General features: G+C 37.4%; 1 protein-coding gene across 1 annotated transcript in view; it reads right to left on the bottom strand.

Moving 5' to 3' along the window:
• Positions 1-130: 130 nt before the first annotated feature.
• NR1H4 (nuclear receptor subfamily 1 group H member 4) overlaps positions 131-11,828 on the bottom strand; it is a 30,838-nt gene continuing 19,140 nt past the window's right edge. Inside the window, exons 7-9 of the mRNA XM_064731669.1 lie at positions 10,878-11,024; positions 2,061-2,174; positions 131-991 (exon numbers count right to left, since the gene is read on the bottom strand). Coding sequence (XP_064587739.1) covers positions 753-991; positions 2,061-2,174; positions 10,878-11,024 — 500 coding nt within the window. The 3' untranslated portion in view covers positions 131-752. The remainder of the gene's footprint in view (positions 992-2,060; positions 2,175-10,877; positions 11,025-11,828) is intronic.

The raw sequence follows: 11,828 nt of genomic DNA, 5'->3' as shown, positions 1-11,828 counted from the left end.
GCACCCGCACCTCCGCGCACAGCGTCCAGGTACCCTTACCTGTCCCACGGGTGCTGCCGATGGCATTTTTGAGAGCTATTAAACACCAGCAGTCAAAATAATAAAGTAAAATAACATGTGACGGACTTTCACAAAGTAAAGATACTCTATAATTTTTACTTCGAAATAATAATGCAATGGAAGTTACATGTTATATCATTAAAAGAGTTTTTGTGTGTATGTGGTTTTTCTCCATTACATAATTTTTCATTTTGTGAAGAACTAACATCTTGCACACCTTAACATGAACACATTTCAGAGTTGAACAGCAAATGACTATGACATTAACCATTTCAGCTGGTTTATTACTGTAACAATCTGGAATATATTCTTTGTCAGAGGTAAAGAACAAAAAAACACTGCAATGAAAAATTATGAATGGAAACTTAAATTTCCCCATTTCTTTACAGAGGAACAGTTACTGCAATCAGTTTAATTGCAGCAGGAAGTAATTGTGTTCCTCTGAAGAGCTGGTGGGCTCTTTCTGGTCAAGGGGTATAAATACAGAAAAAGTTATACTCACATGTGAGAGTCTGATAGCTATACAATATTCTGTGTATAGTGGACAAAATGACTTTTATGAATCCATGGCATGTTTCTATAAAAATGAAGTAAAGAAAATATAATGCACCGTGGGAACTTCTCTATGAGAGTAAGTGCTATGTGGTCCTTTAAAAAGATAATTCTCCTAAAATAAAATAAAGAAGCATCCGTCACTGCACATCCCAGATCTCACAGAGGAGAGGTGTGAATTTGTGATCATTCACTCTCCATGACATCAGCATCTCTGCGTGGTGATGGTTAAATGTCCGTAATTCTGTGAGACGGCCCAGAAGGCATGCAAAGTGTTGAGGGTTATCTGGGTGGTGAAGTTTGCAGACTTTTTGTAGAATATCCAGCAGTGGTTCTTGAAGCCTTTCCACAGAATCTCTGTCCTTTATGTATTGTCGATCTGATTATGGTTTTAAAGAAAAGAAGTGATTAGCAAATATACACTCTGATACATTGCAAATATTTGCACTGATAAGTTTACATAAAAATATTCAAATATTTACACTGGCCACTGATATTCATACCTACAAAGAATATTTGTTTTTCAAATTATTATGAAATAAAAATGTTTAACGCTCTATTTTTGCATAAACTTAGGGTTTTCATGTAAGCTTCCCACTTCTAGCTAGAGAAAATTTTTAACCTTATTAAGAACTGAACTGTTTTAAGTCTGCAGTGTTTCACTGGAGTTCTGTCATCATCCCTCCATACTCTGGTTCTGCACCAGAATATGTCATAAAATGCATTTCAAAAGCTGAGCAAGACCCTAAGATCTTGGAGGTGTAGTACTCCTGGGGAATTTAGCCAGTAGAGTGTAAAACCAGGTCACCAGGGTGAAATCAAACATCTTCATCCTCAGATTAAATTTCCTTGTTAGAAAATACTTGTAATTTTATTTTGTTCGTATGGAAACGTGTTTGAATACTTGGATTGGGAGGAGAAGAGAAGGATGGGATTTTTGGTGTAAAAAAATTTCCTGAGACACAGTCACTCAGAGAGTGATGGAAATGCTTCACCTTCCCATGTTTCATGAAACCTGGTTTGGAAACCTCCCAATAAATTCTGAAGACCTCCATTGCCACACTCTAAGTTATTCTAAGTTATAGGTTTCCCAATTCCCCTTTAAAATAAGTAGCATTCCACAGTGGTCAGTGATGATGTGCTTATGTAGCCACATTTGGGGTTTTCTGAAGGAAGAAGCCTGTTTTGCTAAGCAGTGAAGAGATACACATAATTTTTAAAAGAACGTTATTTAAGCAGTTTCTTCCTTGTATTCAAAATCAAAGGGTGTAGCAGGACATTTGGAGTTTGCATTTCTGTGCTTTTTTTCTGGTTTAACAGCTGAATATACAGAATGAGCATGCACATTGACTTACTCCATGCAGAATGTAAGTTTTTACAAATCTCACATCTGCTCCTCATGCTTTCTTTCCAGAACCACTAATATTTAATTCTGGATGAGAAGTTACCTGGAGACAGGATAACTATGGCTGTGAGCAGTGCATATTCTTCCTGTGTCATCTTCAGCTCTCCAATGCTTTTATAAAAATTAAACATGGGAGTTATGAATTCATCTGAGATACCTGTGAGAATGAAAAAATTGTTATAATATGTCTTAATTATTGAAGCACTCTGGTTTATTGCTACACAGAAATTATTTAATATTTCATATTGACTGTCTTGGTGAGTTAAATCTACTACAGAAATCATGATGCAAGACAATTAGTTACAGAAGTGCAAGCACATCCTTGTTTTCCAGAGCAAACTAGACACAGGCAAACACTGGCAATTTCTTTTTGCATGGTTTCAAGGTCTTTCTTTCAAACAACTGATTTCACTCTGCAGGTTTGTCCATATGGATCTTCAGGACAAGTCCCATAGGTGGTTTCCTTGTCTGCTGATAATCCTCATTAAGAAGCAGACCCTGTGTTCCCTGTCTCTGCATTAGTTATGTGGAAATCTCTCAGGGTGTATGGTTTAATTCCAGCCCAACTCTACAGCCAAGTGCCTTGGGCAGTTGCTTCAGTTGTCTCCATAAAGACATTTAATTACTCCTTTTATGTAGCCTGAAACTTTCATCAGGTCTAGGATTACCTGCAGTCCAAGATCAACTTGCATGCAACTACTACTACCTTAAAGCATAAAATAATGTGTTCTAAAATACAGAGTCAAAAATAGCTACAATCCAGGCCTATTTAAGAATATGATCATGTGATTCACCATCAGCAGAAGCCTTTAGGGTTTCCAAACTAAGGCCTGCCAATGGGACTACTTCTTGATGACTTTGTCATCAGATCACAATGTTCTTAGTTAGCCTTGAATTACAGATGTACTCCATCCTACTCTCTGGTGTAAAAGAGAAGTCCTGTGACATCAAAATTATTCCTCTTTTAAATGATGTGTGAGTCCTCAGAGCAGACACTAAACTATTGACAGCAGCTGCTTGCAGCTCTGAAGCAGTGTAGACATCCAAAACAGTGGTTCTGCAGCGAGAACCTTTTGGCCTTGCTTGGCTGAAAGGATGGGAACCTCTTTGGCTCCCACAGATGAGGGCCACAGGATCTCTTGTAGATTTAATCTTAATTTTGAGCTGTTCTAGGAGAAGTCTTTATAACTTCCTTTGGAAGCCATGTGAATTCCTGTGGGTTTGAGCGTTGTGTACAGCACCAAGCTGAAGTCCAGGACTGGTGCGGTTTGGAGTGCCCCCAGTAGGCAAAATTCAAACTGAAACTCAGCATGTGGAACTCAAAGGAAGGAAACATGAAGTCACTTGACTCAACAATGAAACAGTCACATTTTGCTGTGACAGTGAATTTACTTCAAGCAGTGGAATAGTTATGTGTCCCAACAGTGAAGGAATGATCTTGCAGGGCGTGGTGTATTTCATGGCTGAGTCATGTTTTTAAACACATGACATGAGCAACCCATGTTCACTTCAGACTACAAGCCACAAATCTTGTTTCCTTGATGAGTTCAATACTACTAAGTCAATTAAAGGGATATATATGATGTGGGTCAGCTTGTCCTGTAGAAGTTACTAACTCAGCTGGCCCTTCTTTCAGGGCAAACAATAGTCATAGCATCTAATGTGCTGCGAGACTTATGCTGTTAGTCATCAGCATTAACTACTTAGAATTTTGAATACTTGTAATTGCTAACTTTTGGGGAACCCCCTGCCTCCCTCTTGGGTGGTTTGAAATGCCAAGGTTCCTTATAATATGTAAGTAGCACATATATACGGAACACCAAAGTCTTAAAGTTTGCATGAAAGTAGAAAAAAAAAGAAGTGAAAAGCTGGGCCCTAAAGCAGAGCAAATTAATTCCTTTCATGGAAATGAGTAGCTCAGCGGCAACATGAGAAAAGTCTAAGACAAAGTTGGTATTTTTAGAAGTCTCTGTGCAAGGTATTGTGCTGCTCAATATTGTGGGCACAATCATCTTGACAGGAAACAAGAAATGGTAGGAAGTGGGCTGTGGCTGACTCCCATCATTTGTTTCTCATATTCATAAATTGAAGGTTTTTTCTCTTTTTTCTTTTGAAGGTCAGTCTAGCTTTCAGCTGGATTGATTTATTGCTTTTGGTGACCCCAAACTCCTCAAATCCTATTGTCTGTATAGCAGAAGTAGGATGAAAATGGTGCTGGCAAACAGGATATGGAAAAGCTAGTGAGGATCTAAATTCACGTCCTCACTGCTCCAAACAATGCCTAAGCATGCAGTGAAACAATCCCTGCCCAGAGAGCTTCTAAGCTAACATTAAGTATGGAAGGGTAAAGCAAAAAATGAGTATAGATGTGAAAGCAAATGAAATTACTGCAGAGAACTCTGCATTAGTGTACTGCAAACAAAGAAATATAACCATACAGATGAAAGGAAATTAAAAAGGGATGTTTGAGCAACGCAAGTGATTTACCACTTTTCCCAGGGAGAACTTCAAAATCTTTAAACTGATATATGTCACAAGACAATTATGAAAAAAATCCATGAAAAATGAGCAATTTTGGAGCTAGGATAATGGAATCTTTTCTCTTAGTAGTTTTGCTGTCATCCCACCTACGCTGAAGTTTCCCTGCTCTTAGTTCATCTTCCTGCATGCACGTTACACAAATTGCTTTTCTGTCACAAGAGGGAGCTGTTTTCTAATGTGATTGTAAAAGCTTCGGTTTGGATTTAGTAAACTCCAACAGAAAGAAAAAAAAAAAAAAAAAAAAACAACGAGGAAACACAGGAAACAGATGTTTATAGCTCTTACTTTTTTTTTTCCTAGCTACTGTATGAGATGTTGCCACTTCAGATTATCAGAACAAGAATTAAAAGTGATTTGTGCTTGTAACTGGAAAGGCTGGAGAAGTGAGTTACATGGTTTTCCCAAAGTCATTACTACAAATTCTTGCTCAAAAGTGAAAAAAAAAAATCAAATAAATGAAATTATATTTCTGGCTTCATTGAGAACAGAAAAGTTAGTTCTGCCTTACCTTCTATATTTAGATCAGATGAGAGCCCTGTACAGTGCTGTCAGGCAGGCAGAGCTTCCTGGTCACTGCTAATAGTGCCTCCTTCCTAACTTTCTTCAAAAAGGTTTCAAAAACCTTATTTCATGCAGCATTATGGCAGTAAGAGCATGCTTATCCTTCACATGCCATTGGGCATCTTTCTGTGTTGTACAAATTCCTACCTAACCCAGCTCAGCCACCTGCAGAAGATGCTGCAGATCATTTGATTATTTTGTTGTGTTCAAGCATGTCTGGCTGTAAATCCAAGTGTGGTCACTGGGAAATACAGGCTTTACTGAGTGCAGCTTTGCAGCATCAAACTAGAGCAGATTTAAACCCATGAACATTATTCATTCAACATCCCTTACTTGCACAAGTTCATCCCCATCTGTAGTTCAAGGCACAACATTACTTTAGATCTTGTCTTTTTTAGAGTTTTGTTGCTATGATTACTCTTTAAAGGTAAGATGACTGATACCTGATATCATAAGGTTTGCAGTTTCAGGCCATGAATAATTATCTGTTTAACATCATTCTGGAATATGTGTATTTACTGTGATATCAGGTCAGTATTGCCAGCTTTTTGAGGCAGCATTCTCTCGTCTACTTTGGCTGTGTTGCAAAACTGAATAATTAATCTATTGCAAAAAGAAAGCTTGAGAGTAAATGCTAATTAACAGTAACTAACACTGTGTTATTAATATAGATAGAGATCATTTTTTCTTTATAAACATTTAAACATTAGTGAATATGAAACCAAGGGTATATTAGTAGCTGCTTTATGCAAATAAAATATTCTAATTACTCACAAACTTACACTTTATCTTTCACATTGTTCTATCTACCATAATTGTTTTTCATGCTGCTTATTAGCTCTCCCTTCTGAGCTATTCAAATGCATAAATGGTGCTTTAAACACTGACCAAATTCACCCCTGAGATGCTGAGTGCCAAACCAGGGGAAAATCTAGCCAGGAGAGAAGACACATCAGAGCAGGGGCACATTCTTTTCTGTCTGCCATTATCTTGTAGGGGTTAAATGGCCAACTTAAATGAGATTTAGCATGTGTTGAGCAGAACTCACAACCGAGTACCAAACTCTCATCTTCTTTAAAGCAAACTATGGGACCTCTGTTAAGTCATAATTGCAAGCAAAGAAACCTTAGTTAAAAAAAAAAAACAAACAAACAAACAAACAACAAACCCAGCCTGTAAGGAGGGTGCAAATGACCTTTCCACATACCCTCCTTTAGCAGTGGCCTGAGTCAAGAGTCAAGGGAGAAATGTGGTCTGGCACACACTAGCAGCATCTGCAGCACCTTGAGCTAGTCTTCATAGGCAGAGTCTAAAAATGCTTTTGGCCTCAAGAAACACACATGCAGAAGGAAAGAGTTTGGGTTCCTAACATCTGTTTTGCTTTCATGGGTATAGATCTATTGTGTAGATATGGTTTAAATAATTTTAGCAACTTTAATTGTGGTTCAGGTACCTAGAACTGGATGACTCGGTGTGGTAGATTGTGCAGGAAAGGTGTGTGGACAGAAAAGCTCTTTCCTATATTTTGCAATTTAGAGTGGTCTAAATTTCCTAATGTTTTGGGCAGTGTGCCAGTTCTGCCTTGAGTCACAGGATGATGTGTCCTTCCACGAGGATGCACATGACCATTTGGAGGGTTAGACACTTTGGACACGTCAGGGAAGATCATTTTGTTTCTCTGCACAAACCCCAGCACAAGGGGGGTTTGAAGAACCACTCTTGCTCAGTACTAATAACCAAATTATAATAAACACAAGGGCAATGGAAGTTATTCGGTATCCATGCTCCAATATCAAACTTTGCTTTTGGTTGCAGGAGCCTCTTATCCAAATCAGTGGGAACTTTGTATCCCACATTCGATGGCAAGAGGTGGCCTCTTGCCAATGCTTTGAAAGTGCGGCTATTTCTTTTTTTATCTTGGATCTGAGTGTACTTCAGCACCTGTACCCCATCCAGGAAGGCAACAGTGTGTTTCACAATGTCAGAGGTCCTGCTGCCAACTTAAAATTTGGGTCCAGATTCTTCCCTTTCTGTCAATATCAGTATTTTATTTCCCAATACGCAAATTCCTAGAACTGCTCTGTAGAGTAAAGTGACGAAATAAAAATCTCTGTCTTTTCATGACTACTGAAACCTGGTATCTTTAGCAAAACTACAAATACTCACAAAGAAAAATTTCTGTATCTCAGCTCTGTTTTTTAAAAAGAGTGTACTGCTCAATGATGGGGAGAATTTACTTTCAAAATAACAGAAAAACACCAAGCATTAAATTACTAGAATGTCAGCCTTTCACAGAATGAGTAAATCACAATATGGTATATGCATAGTGAACCATCAAATAAGATGAGTAAATGGCAACAAATCTCAGTAACATTAAATTTAAATAGTCTGTATTTCTCATTAAGTCTCAATATTAGGGTGTGTAGGAGAGGATTTCAGTCACAGGAGCACCTAATGCAAGAATTTTCCTAATGGCTTACAGAGAAAGACCATCAGGGCTCAAACAAAGGCATTCTCTGGGGTGCAGCAGGACTTGAGCAATATGCACAAGCTGAGAAATAAAAATATGCCTCATCAGCATGAGAATGAAAATGAATGCTGATAATGCTCAAAGGTCATCACCACCAGATCTCTGACTTCTTTATCAGGAAAAAAACCCCAAACATTCCATACAAGCAGAGCAGAGAAGACATAAATATTAATAGATGAGAGCAGCTTCAAAGTGGACATGGTGGCAGGTGACAGAATGCAGGACAGCTTGTGACTTTCAGGCAGAATCGCCACCACCCTCCCTGATTTTATGGATACAGGCATCAAAGCTTGACAATAGAACTTCTGTGATATTCAGACATTATTCTCTACCTAAAAATATACAGACAGAAATTCTGACTACCAGCAATAATTTATGGCTGCTGGCATGACAATGTTTAGGACATCACTAGGAGCCATAAATAATTGTGATGCTGTTTTTTCATTTGCTACCTATAATTTTGATTTTCAAACTCCCACTCAGCCATCACTGAATTTCTTCTGATGCTCTCTGTTGTCTTTGTATGTTTCAGTTTGCTGCATTTAGCCTTTTTGTTTCTGTGTTCATTTGTTGGTTTTCCAGTGAGGCATATGGAAAAAGAGGAGTTTAATCTCTTCTGGCCATTCTTGTCTCTTGGACCAGTCTATAACATGATAATGGGCAGCTGCAGCTTTTAGTAGCATTTGTCCTTACTGGTTAAGACTGGAAAAGATTGTTTACATTTCTACTCTAACGTCACATTTGGTACAGGCTACCATGAAACCTAGAGCCCTGGTGTTGAGTTCTATGACATTCAGGGGTGTGAACTGCATAATATTTAATATTTTTAATATTGAATACTTGTAATATTTTATTTTACTGTAATTTATATTACATATTCTTGAAATAACATTGAAAGCTGTATCTGTAAACAATGATAACAGAAGAATTTGGATGCCTTTCTATAATTTTGTTTAAACTTTGACACATGAAAATAATGAGTATTTAAACTGCAAAAATAAGCTATTTCTATAGTCGATATTTTAAAACTATTTCAAAGTTTAATTTATTTAAAACTTAAATAGGTCCAGTAACAGTAATTAAACTAGAAATGCAAAGATTTACAAGCTGCTTTTATTATTGTCACAGCCCCATTAAATGCAGCAAAGGAAAATCTTTTAAAGTAGGTTTGCATTTGCACTAAGTAGAGAAATAAAATATATGAGTTCTTTTATTCTGGCTATAAATAGAAGGAAAAAATGCAGTCAGCAGCAGTAAGCTGGATAATACGTTATCCTTTTGTAATACATGGGGGGGGAAGTTCTAACATCAGAATTTCCTCTTATGTCTTCAACTTGATCCTGGCTTGAGGGAAGATATTTTAGAAAGCTTCTTCAGAGAGCAAGAAGATACACATTTGTATTTATACATGCACACAGGTTTAAAAAGTTATTGTGTTTCATTTCTTGGGAATTATTCAGCCTAGGTTTTTGTTCTAAGAGTTTGCTTTTAATTTACCCTGGAGTTTTTCCCCACAGAAAAAAAAAAAAAAGAATTGCAGGAAACATACCACATTTGTTGCTTGTCTTGAAATTTCTACACAAATTTCTTCTAAATTGTTCTACACAAAATGTGGTTTTTTTTAAATCTGCAACATGACAGGTAAATAATACTGAGGCAGGATACAATGTAGTATTCCAGCCAGTTGTATTATCATGAATTCAAGCACAAACTTGTAAAATGTAATATTGCATCTCATCTGGATTCCAGAGCTGCAGAAAATGAACAGAATATTTTTACATTATGACTAAGGAAAATTATTGGTATGACATAAGGGGGGCTTATGAAATGTTCTGGATTAAAGTATTTCTTGCTTTTGGGTTTGCTTTTTTTGTTTTTTTTTTTTTTTTTTTTTTTTTTTTTAATGACTACCTGGAAAAAAGAAGCTTCATACTCATTGTTCAGATTAGAGAAGTTTTCAGTAATCATGTTGCCATATGGATTCGTTTCCCCAAAACCTATTTTTATGAAAAATTTGGGTTATAATCCAGTAAAAAAATCTCTTAATGAAGACATTTGGATCTGTGACAACTCATTACAGTTTCCAGGAAACATATCTGGCCTTCTTGGCATACTGCTCTGCCTGCAGAACCTGGACCAGAAGTTATTAAAATTACTCTGGAAATCACTGTTTCCAGTCCATCAAATAGTACCCTCTTATAATCAATGAATATGAAAGAAATACAAAAAAACTACTAATTATAATGAGTGTGCCAAGCCAAAATAAATACATATGTTCAGCTAGTGAATTATTCTCAAGTTTTCTGAACCTTTTCAGTGGATCAGCTATGTAAATATTGGCTTAATTTTGCCTACATCAGTAGTAGTTTCTGAACTGAGTTCAAGCCCATTCCCATGACTAATATTAAGGTTACATGTTCTTCTGTCTCTTCTCCTTCCGATCCTTAAAAAGGAAAGTCAGAAGGCAGAATCTATAGACTGACTCTCTCATTCAGAATTGCTGATCCCTTTGAATATTCATTGATAGGTATCTGAGGGTTGGATAAAGCTTGCTGGTCAATACTGAAAAAGGCAAACATTCAGTATTGTATTGGTGGAGCACAAAGAATGCATAATAATGTACAACACAACTTCTGCTCTAAGGAACAAACAGCATCTAGGCCCATTTGCCTTTTCATAATTATTACAATCTATGTCTAGAACCAGTGGAACTTATCAGAGTCACTGAGCTTTCAATGGACTTTAAGAAGAAAAAAACATACTCAAAATCTGCTGTATTTATAATTCTTCTATGTGTGATTCAATTTTACCAGAACAACCCTAAGAATAGGTGCTTGCTTTCAGTCATCTTCAGTAACATCCTAAAATATTTTTTTTCTTTTCTGCTTATGGGGATTGTCTTTGAAAGCATAATTACCAATACTTTATGTGAACAATTTGAAATGGTAGTAGCTCTTCTTCATCATTCTTTCATTCTTATCACTGGAAACATGCACTAGATTTATTTGATGTAGCATTCATAAAAGTTGGAAGGTACTTGTAAAGAATCCTTTACCTTATGAACTTTAGACTCGAGGCTTAGTTAGATTTGTTCTAGTTAATGTAAAGAACATTCAGATAAGTCTGTCTCAATGCTATTAAACAATCTTACCAGCTTCCCAAGGGCCAAATGCTGACACAGAAGTGGAATGGTGTGGTTGGTTTTGCCTCATTGAGCAGGACACCTACCACTATTGCGGATTCTCTCTTCCAGGAGGACGGTGTGTCCCGAGGGAAGTTTCCTGCTGAAGATCTCAGCGGAGCGGAGGAACATGGCTTCTACTGCTGAGCCCTTCAGCAAAGCAATCTGGTCTTCATGATCAAGGGTTTGGAAGCCTGAGGACACATTAGAGACAAATCAGACAGCAATAGAAACAGCTCCCACTTCTTTCTGTCCTGCAGTTCCTGCCTGTGAGGTGCCACACATCTGCATAACCTCCATGCTGGTGTCAGTAGGCTTGCTAATTGCTGCAGACATTCAAAACTGGACTTCAGCACATGACACTAATTTGAACCTCCCCAGATTTTATGAGGATTACACACATATTTCAGTGTTCATGGTATTTTAGAGGATCAGCAAAGGGTGGTGGTGCATAACCAATAGTGAGAATTTTGTCTAACCTGATGTTGCTCCACAACATCTCCTGTTGTGTTTCCACCAGAGCTCTCTACACTCCTTTCCCACTGCCATGCTGCTTTCAGTGTTACAGTGCACCTTCCTTAGTTAAAGGGACCTCTACCATATGCCCAGTGTTCAGTCTTGAGGTAACATGAACTTGAGAGTTAAAAAAATGCTAATAAACTCAGATTTTCAGCACTTGTCCATAACACACTATGCAAGGACCATAAATACTGGTGCCACCAACTAGAAAAATTTCTTGTGTGGGACTCACAATTCAGTGGGTGTTATAACCTAGAAGCATTGCTAGAAAAGCAGCAAAGGGAATCAAGTAGAGTCTAGCAAGTGTTAGTGGTAATTTAGAGGCAGACTATTTGGCACTGCAGCAATATATAAAAATAAAATCTCTCTACAGACACAATCCCTTCTCTGAGCATTTTCTCTGTCAATAGCTAAAGGGTGCCACATCTTGGAGTAGCAGAGTTTGGATTGCTCAGTCTACTATTCTTCTGATCACAAAG

The sequence above is a fragment of the Zonotrichia leucophrys genome, chromosome 1A (assembly GCF_028769735.1).
Source record: "Zonotrichia leucophrys gambelii isolate GWCS_2022_RI chromosome 1A, RI_Zleu_2.0, whole genome shotgun sequence".
NCBI classification, from domain to species: Eukaryota; Metazoa; Chordata; class Aves; order Passeriformes; family Passerellidae; genus Zonotrichia; species Zonotrichia leucophrys.
This window is presented reverse-complemented; position numbering and strand designations above follow the sequence as displayed.